Source organism: Calypte anna, chromosome 9, assembly GCF_003957555.1.
Source record: "Calypte anna isolate BGI_N300 chromosome 9, bCalAnn1_v1.p, whole genome shotgun sequence".
Lineage (NCBI taxonomy): Eukaryota > Metazoa > Chordata > Aves > Apodiformes > Trochilidae > Calypte > Calypte anna.
The window spans coordinates 25,589,751-25,612,758 of record NC_044255.1 but is presented as its reverse complement, the minus strand read 5'-3'; the positions used below and the strand labels follow the sequence as shown (position 1 = coordinate 25,612,758).

General features: G+C 39.9%; 2 protein-coding genes across 2 annotated transcripts; both read left to right on the top strand.

The window, feature by feature from the left end:
• The first annotated feature begins 3,224 nt into the window (after window positions 1-3,224).
• On the top strand, window positions 3,225-6,174 carry LOC103534250 (tubulin alpha-3 chain). The gene is made up of 4 exons (XM_030455797.1): window positions 3,225-3,360; window positions 3,788-3,936; window positions 4,840-5,520; window positions 5,745-6,174. Exons 1-4 carry the CDS (start codon window positions 3,240-3,242, stop codon window positions 6,048-6,050), a joined length of 1,257 nt encoding a protein of 418 aa, XP_030311657.1. The 5' UTR covers window positions 3,225-3,239; the 3' UTR covers window positions 6,051-6,174.
• Window positions 6,175-7,009: 835 nt separating this feature from the next.
• HPS3 (HPS3 biogenesis of lysosomal organelles complex 2 subunit 1) lies at window positions 7,010-22,359 on the top strand. The gene is made up of 17 exons (XM_030455790.1): window positions 7,010-7,475; window positions 8,108-8,602; window positions 9,980-10,166; window positions 11,291-11,376; window positions 12,467-12,659; window positions 12,771-12,852; window positions 13,020-13,174; window positions 14,007-14,115; window positions 14,326-14,507; window positions 14,872-15,049; window positions 15,656-15,886; window positions 17,289-17,474; window positions 18,649-18,837; window positions 19,328-19,435; window positions 19,795-20,001; window positions 21,234-21,324; window positions 21,704-22,359. Exons 1-17 carry the CDS (start codon window positions 7,253-7,255, stop codon window positions 21,829-21,831), a joined length of 3,030 nt encoding a protein of 1,009 aa, XP_030311650.1. The 5' UTR covers window positions 7,010-7,252; the 3' UTR covers window positions 21,832-22,359.
• The last annotated feature ends 649 nt before the right edge of the window (window positions 22,360-23,008 follow it).

Sequence of the window (23,008 nt, the reverse complement as noted above, 5' to 3'; positions counted from 1 at the left end):
GGAGTATCCCTAACAGACTGAACAGAATAAAAATACACGGTACATTATTACCCAGTGCAGAAACTGCACGTTGTGGATAACGGTGTCACCATCACTGCGAGCTCCCCAGCTCCTGCCATGGTCAGTGGTGGTAACAGCGCCTGTACCGCTGCGGGGCAGCCTGCGGAGAAAGAGCTTCCTGTTACTCAGGTGAAACCACTCTGAGGTTTTCCTCCCCAAAATTGTAGCGGAATGAGCTGTAATTTCAGTCATATAGGTACTTACTGTAATGCACAACAGATGGGGAAACCAAATTTTTTAATGGTTTATTGTTAAAAAAAAAAATATACAAGTTTTAAGAGCTTCCCTTGCTAAAACTGTACTTGAAGCCACTGTTCCAGGGTTCTGTTCCATTCCATGAAATAACGTAATAAATACTTCTACTCTGAGTCACTGAGGCAGCCACTGCTATGCACTGAAATAAATGTTTTGACAAAAAGGGATTAGTGAAGCAGTCATCTCAGATAAACCTAGATGCTAGGTGAAATAAAATTACATTGTTTTATGTAAAGGTGCAGGTTAATATATATATATATAAAAAAAAGAACCACAACAAAAAGAAGCCAAATCCCAGCTTTTCCAATTTTCTATCCTTAAAACTTTGTGAACAACTTTTAAAGATTAACATCAGCAAAAACTGTCCCATCATTAACATCTAATGTATCTGATGTATAAATTATTTGGCTTATAATACCTTTGCAAGACTAACTTTGTTAGACATTAAGGCAGTAAAAGAAAATGCAGTGTTACACTGATTTTTGACAGAATTTTCTTCTATGTGAATACACAATTTACTTCTTAGATTTATACAGATACTGCCACGGTCCTAGGAAGTTTTAAGACTTCATTTTTTAGAAACCATCTTTAATTTAAGATCTTTCAAGCAGAAGTGTAGCTTTCCTAGGCAAGACCCTGTTTCTCACTACATTACTCACATAATCTCACAGATTCAGTGGTTCAAGATGTTTAAAATCTGCTTGTGTACCTGGTTTGGTTGGTACAAATTTGCAAGTCGCATACCAAATGAAACTTCTACCAGAATCAAAATGAAACGTCTATTATAGCTTCTAAAATCAGAGCTAGATATTTAACAAGAAAAACTACAATCCATCAGGATTCTAGGAAACTATTACGCTTTTTTTTGGAGAGAAAAAAAAACATTCTCCCATAAGGACTTGCACATTCACCAAACCCAAAAGTGACTGAGTTAATTTTCAGTAACTTCCGAACAGAAGCTCTTCTGCAAACTGGACTGATTGTCATTTGCTTCCTAACTCTTGAGCAATGCGGCTAGCAGACTGAGGGACTACTTGATTGTGTTGCCCCCCCGTCCAATCTCGATTAAAATACATTACATTAAAATTAGCTGGGTTTATTTTTGTGGTATTTCTGTTGGCCTGTTAGGGAAGGTGTAGTACTACAGAAAAATAATCTTCTCCGCTGCTAGTAGTGTATTTAATGTATTTTAATATATAATATTTAATGTAACATAGCGCATTTGCTGCCTTTATTGGAACAATCAGGTCTCCAGTAACCTCACACACGAGCTGGAGAAAGCCCTCATGCGGGAATGCTACTCGGACAGTGCTACAGCAATGTGCTTACTACGGAAGAAAAAGTAAATTCTGGGAGAAACAAAAGAAAGGAGGAAAAAGAGAACCTGTGGCGTGGCTGCTACTCCAGAAAGCCAGTGAGCGCGTCTTCTCCAACTGCGGACGTGGAGTTCACCCACAGAACGGCTGCACCGCTCCGAGGGATCTCGAGCGGGGACCCCGGGCAGGCTGCAGCCTTGTCGCGGCTTTAAACGCAGCCCACAGCCAGGCCGGCGCTTCCCGGCCCTGCCGCCCACCAGCCGCTGGCCCCGAGCAGCCCCCGGGCGGCTGAGAGGCCCCAGGCAGGTCGGCCCCGCCGCATCCCGGGCAGCCGCAGCCGCAGCCCCTGAGGGGCCCCGCGAGCCGCACCAGCCTCGCCCCCTGCGGAGACAGCCGTGTTCGCGCGCTCCCGGATAACACGTGCCAACGGTCGTCCCACGTGGGTGCTGTCGGCTAATCAGAGGTCTGCGTTGACCACCGCTAACAGCCAATGAGGAGGCGACGCGCGGGTGGCGGGTCTCGAGGGTGTTAGGTGGCGGTTGGTGCGGTTGTTCGGTCGGCGGTGGAGGCGACAGCGGGGGCGCGGCCAGAGCTCCGCAGCTAGCTGGGCATCATGGTGGGCAGCGGGGACCTCGCGGCTCTGGAGGATGGGGGGGAGGCAGGAAGAGAGGGAGGGGTGATCTAGCGAGTGCTTCTGCTGCGGCAGCATGGGGAGCTTATGAGTGCGTGTGCTGCTGCAGGACTTGCGGGCAGCCTCTGTCTGATGCCGCCGGGGTAGCAGTAACGCAGAAGGGTCAGGGAGAAGGGGAGACATTGGTGTGAGAGATGATGGCGGCTGGGTTGAGCAGATACGCCGCGGCCGCCGGTTCGGGGCCGAGAGGGCGGGAAAGCCCGGCCGGCGAGCGCGCGCCGCCTCCCGCTGACATACAGCGTGCGCCTGGGCGCGAGAGGCGGCGCGCGCGGGAACCGTCGGAGCTGATCCCTGAGCGGGGCCCAGCCCTGAACGGCCAGGGCCTGGAGGTCTCTCCGCTTAAAGAGTCGAAAACGTTCCAAGGGGTCCTGTGACGGAAAGACTCTAGCAACAACGATCCGGTGCCTGATATAGCAACAAATAAAGGAATTTTTTGCATATTCTATAAAGAAGCCTTCCAAAACTAAAGAAAGATTAAAAAGAGACTAGGCAGAATATTAAAGATAAATGTGCAGCATGGTAAGGGGTGGTGAATCTCACCTTATGTGAGATTCACAGATTCACCCTATGCATTCACAGATACTATATTGTCTCTAAGATGTTCCGATATTCTCGAAGTCAGCCTAGGTCAAGTACATCAAGTACAGTCTTGTCAGCAGACAACCTGAGCAGTTAAATAGTCATTCAGGAGCAACCAGGGAATACAGCAGAGAAAGATCATGGAAGGATACAACCCCCAGACAGCTAAATACTGTGAGAATATAATCTAGAAAACAAGTAGTTCCGTATGTCATTATTCTGCTTTTAATTTTCAGCGTGAGTGCATATCCGTCCACGTTGGTCAGGCTGGTGTTCAGATTGGCAATGCATGTTGGGAACTGTATTGCCTTGAACATGGGATACAGCCTGATGGTCAGATGCCTAGTGATAAAACTGCTGGAGGTGGAGACGATTCATTTAACACTTTCTTCAGTGAGACAGGAGCTGGTAAACATGTTCCCAGAGCAGTGTTTGTGGACCTAGAGCCAACTGTAGTTGGTACGTACCCAACATTAAAGATCTTAACTGTAAAAACAGAGATCCCCTGCAGATTCCCTACCATCTTTTTTCCTTTGTCAGAACACAACAGATTTTAAAAGATGTGTGTCTGCATGACCTTTTGATATTTAAGGTTATTGCTACTTGAGAGGAATGAAACAATGCTCTACAGGTAACAATCGTGTCTCTACCTGTAATGTGGTTTTCTGAGTGACCTCATGCACACTTTCAGGTACGAATAGTGTTTTGTGAGTGCCTGGTACTGTCCCCGGAACAAAGGGGCTGAAGTGCCAACTTCATCTAGCACACATTCAGCATATGATCAGGGATGCTGTCTACTCTTGACATAGACTTGGTGTGTAGTCACTGGGCAGCACACAGAACTGCAGAGATCTAATCCATGTTGTGGTGTTTTGGTTCTTTGTAGACGAAGTACGTACAGGCACATATAGGCAGTTATTCCATCCTGAACAGCTCATGACTGGGAAAGAAGATGCAGCCAATAATTATGCCAGAGGCCACTATACCATTGGAAAAGAGATCATTGATCTGGTCCTAGACCGCACTCGCAAACTGGTAAGAATTCACACTTCAAGTCAGTGTATTAAAATAATTGATACAGCTCTGTAGCTGTCTATAATGGTGGGTTGTTAGGTTTCTTCTCGAAGAATTTTGTGCATTGTTGATTGTTTAAAACAAAAGAAAACTTTCTACAAAGAAAACTTTTTTCTTTGTCCCCCTCAGGTGAAATAAAAATTCATTCATTAAAGCTTTTTTTTTTAATGCTCTGAAATACCATTATTTAAAAGTATTTTAAGGCTACCTCAGAAATGTATTATAAAAACCTTAAGTATAAAAAAACTTGTTATACTATGTTATTTTTATTTTGATTGATGCAATTATGTGTGATGCAACATACTTCTAGTACCCTGAGTCTCAGATTTTGATTGAATGCTTAACAATTTTAATTACTTACCCGATTGTTGGTGGGTTTTTTTGACATATTGACATTGCTTTGTGAAAAATGTGTAGGATGATGTGCAGGATACAATTTATAGTGAAATAGTGATTGCCTATTTAAAAATACAAAAATAAAAAGACAGACTTTCTTTCAACATCTGATTGATACTAGCTGAAAGCCAGAATGAGAACATAAACACATTTTCAAGCTGTAATTTATAGTAACTTGTCAAGGTGGTATACAGCTGCTCTTCCTTGAAGTAAAAAATTGCAAAGACAGTAAAGTGTCTTAAATATTAAACTACTCCTGTTTGGAGAAAATCACACAAAGGCACTGGCACTTTTGAGTAAAACACATGCAAGAAAAAAAGAAAACCAGCTTTCAAGAATGCTAGTTTTTTAAATTTCAACTAACAAGCTTAAGCAAGGAATGCTTTTGAATGATAATTGTATAACTGCTTTCTCTAATCTCATCAATAACTTTTTTTTCCTCCCTTCCCCCCTCTCTCCCAATTTTAGGCTGATCTGTGCACAGGGCTGCAAGGTTTCCTTATCTTTCATAGTTTTGGAGGAGGCACTGGTTCAGGGTTTGCATCTCTGCTCATGGAAAGGCTCTCTGTTGACTATGGCAAAAAATCTAAACTGGAGTTTGCAATTTATCCAGCACCTCAAGTTTCCACTGCTGTAGTGGAACCTTATAACTCAATTCTAACCACGCACACAACACTGGAGCACTCAGACTGTGCCTTCATGGTAGATAATGAAGCCATTTACGACATATGTCGTCGTAACCTTGACATTGAGCGTCCTACTTACACCAATTTAAACCGATTGATTGGGCAAATTGTTTCCTCCATCACAGCTTCACTGCGGTTTGATGGAGCCCTCAATGTAGATCTGACTGAATTTCAAACTAACCTTGTTCCATACCCACGAATCCATTTCCCCCTGGTGACATATGCCCCTGTCATCTCTGCTGAGAAAGCTTACCATGAGCAGTTATCTGTGGCTGAAATTACTAATGCTTGCTTTGAGCCAGCCAACCAGATGGTAAAATGCGACCCTCGCCATGGCAAATACATGGCCTGCTGTATGTTATACAGAGGGGATGTTGTTCCCAAAGATGTCAATGCAGCGATTGCTACCATCAAGACTAAGCGAACCATTCAGTTTGTGGATTGGTGCCCAACTGGATTCAAGGTACTTAAGCAGCTTTTTAAGTGTTTGATGTTTGAATTGCTAGGAATTTTGTAGTATTCAGAGGTAACTAATTCTGTAATGTCCCTGTCAGATATTTTGATGAAGTTCAAAATAGCTTTTAAGCTGTTTTATTTGTTCATAACCGTGGTGATTTTGAATTCTTAATGGAACAAGTCTTTAACTCTTAGCATTCTTAAGGAAAGTTTTCATTTGTTTTCTTGAAGGTGGGCATTAACTACCAGCCTCCAACCGTGGTGCCAGGTGGTGATCTTGCTAAAGTGCAGCGAGCTGTGTGTATGCTGAGTAATACAACTGCTATTGCTGAAGCCTGGGCTCGCCTCGACCACAAATTTGACCTCATGTATGCTAAGCGTGCCTTTGTGCATTGGTATGTTGGGGAAGGAATGGAGGAAGGAGAATTTTCTGAAGCCCGGGAAGATCTGGCTGCCCTTGAGAAAGATTATGAAGAAGTTGGTGTAGATTCAGTGGAAGCAGAGGCTGAAGAAGGAGATGAATATTTAGAAAACTAAAGTCTGAAAAATTTATTGAAGAAAAAATTAGAATTGCAGAACCTTGTTCACTTGTTTGGTTGTTTTAAAATAAAGTTTTAAAGGTTATATCTATCTTCTGTGGTTTTCTTCTTAACTATTTATGTGTATATTCAGAATGATTTGAGATCACACATTTCAGCAGCATCCAGTCGTGCAAATTACAGAAGAAATCAGGAAATTGAAATTGCTTGAACTTTCCTGTGATCCCAACATGTTCTGAGACATACTCCCTGTGATTGGTTTCTCAGAAGCGGAAGTCTGCTTTGGGTTGGCTTTAGCAGTAACAGCACAGTTAAATTCAGAAGAACCTAATCTTTCCTAAAGATACTTTACTAGTAAGGCTGGTTTCACAGAAGGCTTACATTAACATCTACAAAGTTAACTAATGCTGTATTCAGGCAAGGTACCCAACTGGTTTGGATATGCTTTTGAACAAGTAGCACTACCAGGTTACTTTTTTTTTTTTTTAAAATGAGATGACATGCAGAGATAATTTTTCTAGCCAGCACATCCCCCCTGCACTCTATTCAGATAAAAGTAGATCAGGAAAAAAAATTAAAAATCCAATACCTGCTTTAAAAGAGCATTGTCACTTTTTACATTTCTGTATTGGCCTAGTAAAATTGTTAACTACGTTCAAATGAACATTACTTTTTAGATGGCTGCTCATAGTTTAGTTACTGAGCTCTCGGGTAAAAACTGCATCACTATTGTAAATATTTTTAGCCCCGCATCTTGAAAAGCAGAAAAAACTTAAGGTTTTTATTTTGGCGTTGTATAGGTTTTGGTTGGTTTTTTTCTTTCTCTACATATATAAAAACACGAGGAAGAAATAGGCCTCCGTGCCCAAGACACCGGCAGTCAAAGGTTTCCTGTCGCGCTTTACGCGGTGCGCGCGCAGTCCAGCGCCGCGTTCGCACTCAGTTACCTCAGGGCCCCCGCGGGGCTGCGGCGATCCGGCGGGAACCGCTAAGGCGGCGCTGACGTCACCCACACCGACGTAACAGCGACAGCTCCGTGCGACACGAGTCCGGGCGGGGCGAACCAGCGGGGCCCGTACCGACGCATCCCGAGTCCCGGCCCGCCTCGGGAGCTGAGGTGTCCGTGTCCTCTGTCACCCAGCGCAGCCCCTTCGGCCTCCGGTGGCGCCGTGCGGTGCCGAAGCGGGGGTTCCGGGGGCCATGGTACAGCTGTACAACCTGCACCCATTCGGGTCGCAGCGAGTGGTGCCCTGCAAGCAGGAACCGGCGCACTTCTGCTGCGGCCGCGACGTGCTCTTCGTGGCCGGCACGGCGGCCAGCTGCCGGGTTGAGGTATTCGCCGTGCGGGACCAGGGCCGTTGCGAGCCCCTGGGCTCCTTCGCCACGCTGGGCCCCGTGTTGCGCATGGCGCACAGCCGGGCAGGTCAGTGCCGCCGGGCCGCGGGAAGCTGGAGCGGGGGGAGGACTGCGGGCCCCTGGGAGGGATCTCGGCGGGAGGAGGGCACCGCGGTATCTTCCCGTCGGTCCACGAGTCGCGGCCTGGCCTGGCCTGACCCGGCCCGCTCCGGTCCGAGCCGTGCGTGGTCAGCACTCGGCCCGTTTGCCGTCTTTCTCCGCCCCGGCTACAGTCTGTGCTCCTGCCCTTGCTCGCTCTTTATTTCAGAACACCTGGTCCCTCCAGGTGATCCCACAGGTGATCGAGCATCTGTGAGTTTCACTGTTCTGCAGAGAATAGAATATTTCCCGTTAATAGAGGTTCAGGGGGGAAGCCACCCTGTTTGTAATCACAGCTCACAGAGTGGATTCACCTAATAGTTAGTCTGGACCTAAATCTGTAATTCTTTTTTTTTTTTTTTTTTCCGAATGTATTTATTTGTTTATTTAGAATGGTATGAAAAGTGTGTTCCACCCAGCCAAGGAACTTGCATAGTGGAGCTCAAAAACTTATTTTTTTTAAATTATGTAAGGGTTGAGTTTTAAGATTGCAGGTAAACAAATCATAAATTCTGTCATCTGTACGTTAATAGTAACTCGGTACTATTGCTTTCTTTTAAGGAGACTATCTGGTGACAATTGAAGAAAAAAGCAAAGCAACTTTCCTAAGAGCGTATATGAACTGGAGATGCATGTCTGCTGGGAGTTCCCGTGTCTGTGTTCGGATGGTTGGTCACAAGATGGAAGAGTCATACAGTGAAACCTTAAAAGAGCAGATGTCGATTGTGGAAATGCCACTTTCAGATCCACCGCTATGCATTTCATGTTGTCCTGTAACTGGAGATCTTCTTGTTGGCTGCAAAAATAAACTAGTCATGTTCTGTTTGAAATACTTGGTCATAAACCAGAATTTGACTGTGTTAGACTTTGAACGCTCCTTAATTTTACATATTGATAACCTCATTCCTGCTGAAGTTGCATTTTGTTCCAAACATATAGCCATAACGACAGAGCTGGATGTTCTGATCTTGAAACTGGAACTGGTCCAGCAAAGTGCAGACAGGACTGAGCAATGTACACATGGAATTAGTGCACTAGAAAAGCCTGTGGACAGAGGTAAGTACAGAAATAATTTTTGTATTCATTTCCAAGAGTCTGCTTATTCCTTTTACTCTCAAAATAGGCTCAAATAAGGTTTTTTTCCTTTCATAAAATACTTCCATATAATCTTAGGACTATCAGCTAAATAGTGTAGTGTATGAAGTCACAGAATCATCAAGTTGGAAGGGACCTCTAGAGATCACATAGTCCATCCCCTTCCTGCAGGTACAAGGTAACAAAACAAATGCTCCCATCATTCTGCAGATGCCTTCAAAACAGTGCAGCCTCTTTCGACACAGAATTAGGTCCCTGTTTAGGGGTGCCACCATGGGCCAAATCAAGGCGGAAGTAGTTCAGTGTGCTGTGTTCAGAAACATTATTCCATCAATGTCACTGCACTAATAACTGTCTCTTTTATTCATTTTTCTAACTTAGTAGGCTCAAACCTGCATAAACAAAGTGTCAGCAAACTCCTCTTTTTCAGTCCTTTGCCTTATCCAGGGGTTTGTCTTCGAATCGTAGAAATCCCAGAAACAGATTTACTCAGTAAATTTCATTCCCATATATTACAAGAAATCAATCCACATGTAATTAATTCCCACCTTTTCAAAAGCATCAGGTGAACACCAACAAACCTTAGGAGAGCCATTTATGATCAAAGAAACTTAAAACAGAGAAAGATGCTTTTTTTATAAATGGAAACTGTATCTAATTAAATTATAATTAGATATTAATTATATAATATCTAATTAATCATATAATATCTAATTAATTATATAACATCTAATATTAATATAATATTAATTATATTATTAGATAATTATAATGTAGATATTAAATATCTATTAAAACTAATTTAAAAATTAAAAGAAGATTTGTCAGGGATAGTATGAACTGGAATGTCCTTCAGTGGGTGAAGATGGATCTTGACTCAGGTAATGGCATCCTCCCCTTAGTTTTTTTTATTAATAAAAGCTAAACAGAAAAGTTCAAATTACTTTCTCAGTGCTGTTAGGATTTGCTTTACAGAACTTGAAAATAAGTTTAAGGTAACACAGCTTTCTGTCTTAGCTGCCTTTTCCTTCTTAAAACTCGCAAATCAAATTAAAACATTTTTGACAGCCATCTGCAGCACAGGTTGCCTTGGACTTGCCTTATAGTTAAGTTTCCCTGCTCTTTCAGAAATTTTGACTCACAGATATACAGACCGTTGAGCCTGAAATGAAGGATTGTTCTCATCTAGCATAGCTGTTTTCAAAACCTCATGGTATGAGTAAGGCAATGTTAGCTGAGTAGCTGTAACTGGAATGTTTAATTGATACTATGTCATATAATTTTCTTTCAGTTAAGTGGAACTGTTTGAATAATTAATATAGCATTTTCACTGTTAAGGTGGGACAGACAAAGACCCATTAACACAGAGTTTGCAGCTTGAAGTAGATGAGTTTGTTATATGTCAGAAGCCATTGGAACTGCTTGGGGAAGAAAGTAAGCTATGTGAGATACCCATCACACTGGAATCCACAGAGTTACCTACAGAAGATACAAAGCGCTTCCAAGTGCGCTATCTGCTTTTCAGGTATGATGTGTTTTCCCCTTTAAAGATAATACAAGAATTAATTTACTACAAGTTAACTTACTACAAGAAACCAAGTAAGTTGTGGCTCATGTCTTGTTGAAAGTAAAATAATGGTATTTTGACTTTGGGGGCTTCTGTAAGGTTTTCTGGTTGGGTTTTCTTGCACTGAGGAAATAATGTGATACCAAAGAAAACTTGTTTTTCAGTAGAGCAGAATATTGAGTTGGATGAGAATTGCAGCAATCGTCTTGTCCAACTGCCTGACCACTTCAGGACTGACACAATGTTAAAGCATGTTATCCAGGGCAGTGTCCAAATGCTTTTTAAACAGAGACAGTTTGTGAGCATCCACCACCTCCAGTGAGCCTGTTCTGGTGTCTTACCACCGCCAGTTTTCACACGCTTATGTTGAACCAGCAAAACCAAGTTTTACATGGCTTATTCTGAAGCAGCTTGTGTCAAATTCTGGCACAAAAGAAAAGAAACCTGCTTTAAGAGATTACACAGGAGACTGATCAGCAGTCCTGTCTGTGTGACCATAATCAGGCACTATGTTCTGTTCATTTTTCTGCACCTTGCATCAGCTCCAGCTGGAGTGACACTTAATTGAGTACCTCTAAAACTATTTTGCCTTTTCTCCTTCATCTAGCAAAGGGAATCTTGCAAATAACTTAAGCACTAATAAATTAACACATTTTTTTATCAAAGCCATTAAACTTTTATCCAAAGCTGAGGAAGAATCAATGTCACAGTTTAGCAAACTAGAAAAAGGGATAAAACATAATAAGAAAGAAGAGTCAGGTTGGAAATGGCACCATGTTACATATAGCTCAGTTGAATTAAAAGGGGGGATTTAAACTGATACTCAAGTAAATTGCAGTATGTCTTCCACTGACCCCAGGCTTTGACGCACATCTCTTAGACAAGCAAAGAGCATTTCTGGTTGTGAGAACTCAAGGTAGCTGTCTCTAGCTGTGCCACATGCTAATGACATTAGTAAAGCACATTGCTGTTGAGTATTAAGACATCAGCTGTGCCTGTTGGCACTGTTTACTTGTCCAAACTAGCTAATGAGAATTTCTCACTGAGGTCCCATATTCTTGTTTTGGTTTTTTATTCTCCAGGCGTTTTACACCGGACCAGTCCCCTTTTGGGTTTTGTGAAGAGACCAAGTTGCACTCTCTTCAGCTGCTTCCTGTATACCAGACAGGTATATGAATATGCATGGCTGCATTATGGCCTGTACCACGGAAGACCCGAGAAAGGGTGGAGCTTCTTTCTATATTCTGTTTTGTACACTATATTTGTATGATTAATTTTTAAATTAAGGTCTTTCTTTTCCAACAATTTACACTGAACTTCTACTAACAAAAGTGTTTAAGTTTCTCCAAGTTCTGCTTACACCTTGAAGTAAAATATCAATTCACAACACCAAAAGAAGAAGACTAAATGAGCCTTTATCAGTTCTCTACTGATTAGTTTTGTATCACAAAACAATGTCTCTTTACACTGCATTAATAAAATTATCCTCAAGATACTAGGCTGCCTCTTACTGGTCAGTAGTGGAAATCGAAGTAATAACCTTAATAATCATTAACATACAGGTTACCTTTCTGATGGAATTTAATTAAAACTGCAAGGGATGAATGCAGGTTTTAGGGGTTCTCTAATAACTCAAGCCCCAGCAGATCCATGATAAAAAATTAGTGCTGTATGTTATGCTCACTGGCGGTCTGTGGTTTTTGTCTTAGGAAGGCCTCACTTTAGTTGCAGCTGACCTAAGAATCAGTTACTTCCCACTCAACTTCAGCTCTCCTACATTCTCTGGTGACATACAGTCTTTGACAAGAGGCTCTGCAAGATGAAAACAGCATTTCCCTGCCAAAGTGGCTTTAGAAATAAATCATGTCATTCCCAGCCTTTTGTTCCTTTAAGTAAAGACCTGCATTTTGTGCAGTGCAGCTCACAAGTAGTTGACAAAGATCAGGCTGGTATTTCAATCCATAATCACTTTGTTGTGATGAATCTGCCAGGGCTCTCAGGTGCTGCTACATCGGTAGAATCCCTTCAGTCAGCAGTACAGCCACACTTTTGTTAAAAATGCTTCCAAGTGAGATAACATGACATGCAGATTTTTGACATGTGCACTGATCTTCATGTAATTCTTCATTGGCTACTAACAAAACCAATCTGCAACCTGGGCAGGTTTGATAGTATCTTTTAGACACCAGAGTTGCAAAGGAATTGCCAGCTTCTGATTGATGAGATACATAAAATGCCTTTCTTATCATTACATCTAGGAAATTCCGTGACAGCCCATGAGGAAATTGAAAACGAGACAGAACTACTGAGTCTCTTTTGCTTTTTCTCTTTACCTCATGTTGGATATCTCTACTCTGTTGGGAAGCTAATAGAGCTGATTTCTACTTATCAATATTCAGAGAAGTCAGAACAGGCAGTTCTCACTCCACAATTCCTGCATGTCATTACGAGGTACTACATTTATTATTTTGCTGATAAAGTATTATTATAGTTTCTCTATGCTGCTGCATTTTTTCTTCTCTTTTTTTTTTTTTCATCAATGTGGTTTCTCTTTCCCTCTAGTGAGAAGCTGCAGTGTTTCACAGTGCGGTGCAGTGCAGCAGCAGCTCGTGATGAGGATCCCTATATTGACACAACTGTGAAGGTAATGTAGCACGCAGCTTCCTCACATTCAGTTAGGAAAGCCAGTGAATGTTTCTACTGTTAGATCGTTGCACAGTTACATTTTTTCAATTTTTTTTTTAAAATTTTCTTTTAAAGGCTCAAAGTAAATAGTAAAGGAAATTACAAAATAATCACTTTCCTTTACAGGCTTGTCCGCCTGTCGCATTAAGTGTCTGCGCGTTAAGAATGCAACTTTTTATAGGACCAAGAGTTATCTGTCATTTCAAAAACCATATAATTCTTCTGACTAAGGCAGACACAGAAGACATTACTGAAAGAAGAAAGCCTTCGAGAAGGATGCTGTAAGGATTTGCGTCTTTTAGGGAGCTGGTATTTATAGCTCTGTACACTTCTGAATTTCTAGATGTTGGATGGAGTTGCAAAGCATTGCCTCTGTTGAAAAAATTTAGTAATTCCCTAGTTAGTGCATAAAAAGATAAACCAAGCACTTAATTTTTTCAAATTTTCTATATTGAATGACATGGAAGAAATCAGGAGAGGGTCACAAAAGCTTAAAATCAACAAAATGAGTTACTCAAGACGGTAAAAAAGTTAACTTTCATAAGTAATGTTAAAATATTGCTAAGACTGTACCTGCTACTGCGAAGAAAAATATTTCTATTGAGAAACAAAAATATGTAGGATTACCAAAGCTACAGGCTAAGATTTGGTTAAGGGCATTTTCCAAGAAGAGTTATGAGCATCCCTGTAGTAATACATGAAGGATTGGAGTTTGGCCCAAAATATTCTTGTCACGTGTATGCAGCCGGAGGCATTTGTGACTTCTTAGTCACTTAGCTATATCTGTGAGGACTGCTATTTCTATTCTTTTCTGAAGGCTGTTCATAAGACAGCTATTCAGAAATCACATTTATTGAAGTCAGTTGGATACTAGCTAGTGTTAAGCCCAGGAGAAGATGTAGTAGATAGTTTTGATGGTGTTCCTGGTTTATAAACATGCCTGTTATGAATTAAATTCATAACTGAGCTATCAGCATCTGCTAGCCTCCATATTTATAATTTTTTTTTTTGTATTTGTATATAATACCTATCTATGCATTTAAATGATTAAATGAGTGTGGGTTTTGCTGCAAAATATTTATTTGGCACTGACAGCTCTTTACCTTTCTCTAGTTCCAGAAAGGCTGACAGCATCAAATCAAGAACAAATTCTGAATCAGAGCCTGGTTGGAATTTATATATTATAAACACTGTTTCAACTATTCAGCTTTATAGAGAAATGGTATTTCCCAACTTCTGCTTTTGTTATTTGGTGACTAAAAATAAGTACTGTTGATTAAACTGTGATGCAGGTCATTGCTGAATGCAACATAAAGTATTTCTCATTAATAGTCCATAATTGTATTTCAAATGACTGCTGCCCTCATTAAAATTGTTCCTGTATATTCTTAATTTTTGCCATCAGTCTAAGTATGTCCTGTGCCTTTTTTAGGTAGATTACAGTAGAACTTACGAAAATGTGAAAACAGAGAGTTGCATCCATCTTCTAAGTGAGGCTCACTTACTCCTCAGAGCAGCTATAATGGACCCTAGTTTCCTTAAAGCAGATGAGAAAGAAGAAATTCTAAGAGCATTCAGAGAAAGTTGTGCCCTTTTAGGAGACTGCTACAGCAGGTATGTTGCAGATGTCAGAATGATGTAGGTGAGCTCTTGTTTCAGTACTAGAAATTAGGATCTAATCAGTCCATCAGTCTTTGCTGTTTCACATTAATATTTCATATACAATATAAAGCTTTACCTTCTATGAAAGCAGCTTAATCTAGTAATCTCTTCAGTATCTGGTTGGCTTCATTGCATCTGAACAGAGAATACAACACTGCATTGAACAGGAGCTGTATATTTGTAGATACTGGTGTGTCTGTATCTGGGATATGTTATTTTAGTTCCTGCAAACACTGATCACAGAAGTGCTGCTGGTGTTCTTTTGACTTATTCCTTCTACTCTTTATACTCTCCTTATACTCTCTTTTGCCCTCAGGTTTGACACAAAGGATTACCACCTTGCTTTGCCATACTACAGAATGTCAGGTTTATCCATGACTGAAGTTTTAAAGAGACTAGCTTCAGAGGGTGATGAAATACAGACATACGAGAAAGGATTTCTATTTTACTTGACTCACTCTCTTAATGAAGAATTAAATGAAGAATTAAGCAAGGTAGAAACAAGGTGTTTGTTTTTTTCTTAAATTATTGGTTTCGTTCTGATTTTAAGAACTATGTACCAGTTTTTAATTAAATAGCCTTTGAAAATGCTGAGCTGCTTAGAGTTCTTTTTCACACAGTTTTTGTTGACAAAATAGCAAGCAGCATCTGTGATGCCTTAGGCTGCTTTCAGATAACATATTGTGGGTTTGGCTATCATGATGCATGTTCCTAAGGACTGGTTCCAAATTTTGCACGAAAAAACTTCTGTTTTAGAAAAGCTCTGCCTCAAATTTCTTTCATCTCCTATTTCTGTAATAAAAAAACCTGGTTCTTTGAACACTGCCAAACTGTACAGGTTACTAAAGCCAATTCACTGTAGTGGATGTTCTTCTATTACCCCAGAATATGGGTTGAATCACTATCAGTTAGGAATCCTTTTACCAGTAGGGAGGAAAGAGGAAGAAAAGGCACTGTGTTTTGATAGCTGAGCTGTACTTGTCTGTTTAAAAAAACAAACAAACAAACAAAAATTAAGAAATCCTGCAATACTTTCATATGATACAAAAGACTGTATATCTGGAAAAATCTTAAATGTCAAATGGCTTTTATTTTCATAGGAATCAGCAAATCAAGTTCTCCGAATATTCTACCTTGCTGACCCTGAGCAGCTGCCTCACATCCTCTGCAGTCCCTGCATGAGGAACGTTTGTCCATCAACGGCTGTGGAGTATCTTCAGAAAGTAGAGAAGATGATGCCATCAGTGGTCCTAACACTTGCTACAGCTTTCATGGCTCTGAAAATGGGAGACCTGATCATGTACGAACATGAGATGGACTCTTATAAGGAGGTAAAGTGTACTGAAAGCATGAATTACGCTTGGTAAAGCTCAAGTCAGTAGGTTTGGCTTGTAGTTGTATTTTACATTAAAAGGAACTTGCAGTCCTCTTCCTCCTGCTGTGCTGTATAGGCTCCCCTGAGGGTCTGCAGTAACAGTAGAATTGAGAGCTGGCACATGCTGGGACTGAACTGTTTACCCTGCAGGTAGGGCAATGTTATCTTGGCAAAGCGTAACCAGATAAGCATAAGTTTTGAAGCTTAATTAATTCTTGATAAATTAAATGCTGTTTACTGGAGTGTAACACGCTCTGCATAGCCAGTGCTCTTCACCAATATGGCAGGATTGTATAGTAGCACTTTTACACCCCTGTAATTATACCTGTAATTAATATGTGATAGGCCCACGAAAACACCATCTGTGTGCAAACAGCCATTATAAAATTAATCCTGAAGCAAAATATGCATGGTGCACACAAAGTTTCTTTATACAGTTTCCCATCACACTTGCAACATGATCAAGTGAAATTGCTCTGTTGTGAGCAAACTGCATGGATATTATTTAGAAAATAAGGTGTCTGAAGTTTGGGTTTTGTTTTTTGATGTGTATTTTCTTTTTAATCTGACCTATTAATAAATGTTACATAGCACCTCACCTTTAAAAAGTTTTTTGTAGCAAAGTATTAAAAATAACACTTTGAGAAGAACAAAGAAAGGAAAGATTGTTTGTGTGCATAGTGGGATGAAATCTGAATGTTCCTCCTCCATCTGCTTTAACATTTCTTGTGTAATTGATTTAATTTTTTAGACATCATTTGCCCAGTGTCTTTAAAGTGGACATAATATCCTGTCATGTGTACCTTCCAAAGCATTTAGATATGCAGAAACAACTTACTGTTGCACACAGCACAGCCCTTGATCATTGTTTCAGTGATATTTTCAAAATAAAAAACATACTTTAGCAAAGAAGTCTACTGAAATTTAGCAAAGAAGTCTATTGAAATTTCTGCTAGTTATTTTTCACAACACCATGCACATTGAGTGTCTTGGGTTTCATACGGAAATCTATAAATCTATCTTTCTGATGTACACAGTAACTCCAGATTTCAACAGCATGCTCCTTTAGTGTTCAGGCAGATGGCTTATCGCTGAGGAGTCTGCTCTGGCACGTGATTCAGATCTTGGTCTCTAAAGAGCCCTTCAATCAATTGTAGAAAGGATTTCTTTCCTTCCCGTTTTCCCTTCATCATCTCATCTCATCTCATCTCATCTCATCTCATCTCATCTCATCTCATCTCATCTCATATCTCATCTCATCTTCCTGAACTTCATTGCCTGAGGAAATATTATGTAGGCTGAATTGAATGATAATGTGTGATTTAAATTCTTTACCTGATTTGTATCTGACTATGTAGGCAGCTCTGACTTGTGGCTTTATTGGGCAACCAAAACTCTTGAGACAGCATAAGGAAGGGGTTGTTATTCCAACGGAGTTTGCTGTTCATCTGAAGGAGACCCAGCCTGGTTTACTGGTGGCTGCCATTGTGGCTTTACATGAGAACAGCAAAATTGAACTGGAAGAAGCAGATACCTTTTTCAAGGTTGGCCTGTGATAACTTTTTGCTTCTGTTTTTCTTGCAGTGATGTTGTTACAAGTAAGCAAGGCAGCCTTGGTTGCTCTACCACTCATGATTCAGCAGTTCTTCAGAAAGAGGGACATGAGGGTTGGATGTATTACAGTCATGATAGATGCCTACAGAGTCAGAAACTAGGAAGAAACACTGCCTAAGTCAAGGAAAAAAAAACCCCATTAAGCTCTTTGTTTTGACTCTGTCGTTTGAATGGAAAATGCCCTGATCTCAGGGCTCTTTCAGTGGTTTTATAGTAATCAGGCTTTCTAAGGCTACTGAAATTTAACAGCATTTAGATAAATCACTTCCATAAGCTTCATATGAAGAAATCATTAGGATTGAAATATACTTCTAAAGAATCAGACTTGAATACAAAGGTATCGAATGTTCTGATGTTCTATATAAATTTCTGAAAGAAGGGTGGGTCTCTGCAGTTCATGAGAAGAAAGATAAACTGAATAGTTTTTCTGGTGTCCCTGAAATTTTCTTTGTTTAGAATGGGAATTGACAAACCTGTATTCTTTTCTCTACAGTAAATAATATTGAATTAAAACTATGTATGTTTCAACATAGGTATGTTCCCTTCTTATATCTGTTACTTTGAAAGACCAGTATCAGAAATAAGAAATCATGAAACTCTAATTTGAACAAGGGGTGTTTAAAGCCAGTTGGATACCAAGTAAAAGTTCTTCTTGCATGATCCTTGTGGGTCCACAACACACACACATACACACACACACCATTATACCCAACTGAGCTACACAGCATCTCTTACCATGGCTTTAGATTCTTCTTTTGAAGACATGTGCTTGGCTGTTGGCATTTATAAAATCCTCCAAATCAGCAGTGTGTAGATACTTGCTGACAGCGTACCGGCCTCTCTGGCTGTGGAGCAAATCTTGAAGATGAAATCAATAATGTTGTTTAGAATAGCTTACCTTAAAATAATTGCATGAACTTTTTAACTTTGCCTAGCACAGCATTATGTATAATCATAAGAATTAGAAATACATCAAGACCAAGAAAGGAAGCAAAATTCTGCTTCTAGTAAAACTGAAAAACTGTTTCTCCTTTCTCTTGTCATTTCTGCTAATAATTATGAGATTGTGTGCTAACTTGCTGCCTTCTAATGTTTTGTTCTTAGATGTTGTGTAGTAACAGTGAAAACAATATTCCTCAGCTCTTGGTAGATTTCTGGGAAGCTCTTCTTGTAGTGTGCTCTCAGGAAGAAATTCTTCAGGAGCTTTTATTGAGGATTACTTCTCAGTATGTTTGGAGAATATCAAAGAAACAACATCCTGAGACTAAGCCATTGAAAACAACAGAAGATCTGGTAAGCATAATGCTCAGAGGGAATTTTATTACTGCATGTCCCTCCAAAATCTATCTAAATGCTATCTGTAGTATTTTAATTCTGGACAGCTCCTAGAAGAAGCAAAACAGAAAGCAAGTAAGGTAGTGTGCAGTTATAAAATAGGTATTGCTGTCTCTGGACAGGAAAAAGGGCTGAAATGAAACAATGGGAGTTTGTCAGGTGGAGTGTTTGCAATTGTACAAAGCTGACTCAACGAAAAAAATGTGCAATTTAAAATTCTGAATTCTTTAAATTCAGAATTTTAAAGGCTTCTGAATGGGGTGTCTGAAATACAGAATTAAATAGAAGTTTCCAGTTTTTTTGTTGCTAAACTGTATGACCCAGGACTAGCTGCCATGCTAGATCATGGTATTTGTGAGTAGAATTTTCTTTGCTTGTGGTGGGTTTCACATGAAAAATGTCACTAACAGAAATGTTTCTTTTATTGCAACTTGATTCTCTTGTATAGATAAACTCCTGTAATCATTTTGGGTTGATTTTCCCATGGGTAACTTCAATAATGTCAGCAGGCTCTCCATCAGATGAAGATTACCATGAAGATATCTCAAAACTACAGGTATGAAACCCTTGAATTTACTTTTTACAGCTTAGATTGATTCTACACATGTTCATGTATGCATGAACGACTTCCTTTAGCAGACTCCCCTTCTTCCCCCCCAGGCTATCCATGTTGAACTAACAAACCCCACTGAAATGATGAAAGAAATAATACTAAAGAGCTGTGTCAGTAACAATGAGATTTACATTTGCAGTCTACTCCAGACTTGCTTTCTCAATTTTCAGTAATCCTTATTAAAGGAAATACTATTTTAAAAATTATTTGGATAAGTAAGGGTTCCTGTTCTAAGGTTGTGGTTATGATTTTTTTGCTACTTTGTCTTAAACCCAAACAATATGTTTTCTTCTTGTCTTCAGTCTCTTTTATGTAGTCATTCAATCAATATAGCTTCAGCTCTGCCTGTCCTGGAGCCTCTGAGTGAGGCTGGCAACATCGGCCTCACCATCCATGTTCTCTGCAGTACCAGTCTAGGCAAGCATGAGGAAGCCATTGACCAGCTGCTCCAAAGGTGTCCCGATGCAGCTGTACAGTATGCTCAGCACGAGCTGAAAGGTGACAGTCGGGTGAGCTACTTTCTTTAAAGTTGTTCTGTATCTTTGGTTTGGTTTTGTTGGTTTTTTTCCTAACTAAAATACTGCTGTGGCCAGATGTACAGGCTCTGGATGGATCAAATAGCCCAGCTTTCAGACAAAATCAACTGCTTAGCTTGCTTTGAGTCTCTTCCTTGGTATTTAAATTCCATAACTCAGTCCCCACTAATCTGAGGGGGATACTGACTGGGATCCTGAGTTTCTTCTGTGACTTTCTGTATTCATTCTGGTAAATTTATAGCATAGTCTTTTCACATGTCAGAGTGCCTCAGGAAAGGGAGAGTAGTATTTTCATTTTCCAGTATAAATTAAAAACTAGGTAGATCCTCACTAATAAGTGCTTTAAATTGACAGTGTTGTATAATGTCAAATTTTACTGATAAGTTAGCTGATAAGAGATAATGGTCCTTCAAATAAATCACACTTAAAAATGTTCTTATCTCCTAGTGACATCTTCAGATCTCAAAACATCAGAATGGTACAGATGCACTAGTAGAAAGTTTATGGTCTTTATGTCCCATTTTCCTCTCAGGCACCTTTATAGTTTTAATTTTGGAACTAATTTTATTCCAGTGTTTCAGGGTTACAGGAGTTCATTTCCATCGCCCATTATAGCTATTCAGTTCAGTGTATACAATTGTGCTGGCTGTACCAGATGGATGTACTAGAGTTCTGTTCAAAACCAGATCTGTTCTTTTTATTCAGATCTGAAAATAGTTTCTGTCTTTGTTTCCCATTAATTATAGAGTTGAATATAAGGCTGCACTACTAAATCTGAACACAGGTGAAAGAAACAAATTTAAAATAGAAGGAAGATCCTTCCTCTCTCCATTATCATCAAAATTATACACAAAACTTACTGCACTACTACAGCTGTTGGACATAGACTAGGTCATGAGACAGAGCAGTGTTCTTTTAGTAAGGCTATTCACCACTTTGCATGGACCTGTTTAGAGGGAAACACTTCACTTTACTGACTGCATCAGCCTTGGTGTGATTTTTCTCTTATGAACATTTATCCCTAGAGGCACTAGGGGGCACTGTGTAAAAATTGTAGAGCATAAAAAGACAACGAAAAGTGAAAATACAGCATGGACAAAACCGCTGCATTCCAAAGCATTATGCAGACTAATTACCGAGTTCATTGTAACCAACCTGTATGTGTACACACATTAACTTAACTTTTGTGGGTTTTTGTGAATTAGCCTGTGTGGTGGAACAAGCTGCTTCCTGAGCTTTGCAAGAGAACCAGACTTACTGGAAATGATTGTCCTGTTCTTATTTCATCACTGAAAGGTAAATCAATTGAATGCAAATTTACTTCATAAGCTTTTTTATGTCATCTGATGTTCTAAATGCTGTTCAGGCTATGGACTACTGATGTGATAATTTAAAAAAAAAATAGAGGACATTTTTCTATAGTGCTAGCTAATATAACTCAGCAGGCTTTCTGGTCACTATTATAGGATTCTTCATAAGACATGATTTTAGTTTGCTTTTGAGATTTCCTGTAGTTATATTTTCTCCTAAGTGAGTGTGTCTCAAATTTCATTCCAGTTGCAGTACTTAGATAATTTGATTACTTCAGTTAGTAATTACATTGTTAATGTTGTTTTGTTCTTTGTTCTAAAACAAAAAAGCCTAAAAAAAAGGTTTTCTCACCTTCTCTGAGCAGAAACTTTATCAGTTGTTGCAATGGAACTGGAACTAAGGGATTTTCTCAGTCTTCTACCAGAAGATGGAACTGCAGCTTTCTTCCTGCCATATCTTCTCCACTGCAGCCAGAGGAAGCTGCTGACCTAAAACAACAGAAGTCTTATGCACCCAAATACAAAGAATATACTGGGACAAAAAAGTGAATTAAAGAAATAGAACTACTTCTAAGCTATTGAGGGACTCCCCTCTCATAAATCACCTTAATTCTCTGTTGAAACCTTATGACAGCTGTTGAGGGACAGCTATTGTGTGAGGCAAAGCATTTGTTTTAAAGGTAATACTGTTTTACCTTTACAAACACCAGCAAACCAGAATTCCTGCCAGGTAGAGCTGACTGATAGAAACATAATTATTCAGCTGCTAAGTGGGATCATGGATCTTTCTCAATGAGGGTGAATTTACGACCAAAGCATCTAGAAAATACATTACAGTTGGACGTGCGGTGGTCACTGAAAGTAAAGTAGGGGGTGAGTCTTAATTCTGTGTTACTTTGGATTACTCAACTAGGGAAGAGTTGAAGCTCAGGCTCATATCTTACCTGTATGAGTAAAAGTAAGTGCCTTACTCTTTCAGGTGAATTATTTTGTTTTGCAACATACACATTCCCTTGAAGTCCACTGGCAAAATTAGTCAGCTGCTCTGTCATCCTAGCTACACATCCATGGCTGTGTAACACTGAAGTGGTTTCATTTAGCAACTCACAAAAAAGGCCATAAATCAAAGAGAAACGAACGTGTTCCCAAGAGGAGTGGAATATATGAATTACATCTTGCTTGCCATTTTTCTTTTCTTTCTTCTCCTGTTGTACTCAGTCATCAGACAAGTATTTGAAGTATCACTAGGTCACAGATCCAGCTGAAAACTCTTATTTCTTCTAAGGTTTTTGGTACTTGTGCATTTATGTACTGATGCTTGTCTTTTTTTTGGCGGGGGGGGGGGGGGGCTGAAAACATCCTTCTGTTCCTTCAGCTGGATTTCAGTCATAATAAATTGTCACAATGTTTATGCCGTCCTTATAAATGCTGTTTGGGTTTATTGAGCATCTACCACAAATAAAACAACAAACTCCATGATCCCCATAACCTTCTAAAGGCCTAATTAGCTGATACTGACTCTATGAAATCCATTTTCACTGAAGGTGTAATGTTACTTCACACATATGTAAAAGTAGGTCAGAAGAGAGCATCCACATTGGAAACAAAATAGATTTAAAAAAAAAAAAAAAACGGAAAAAATCTTACCTTTGTAGCATTCCTGATACAGC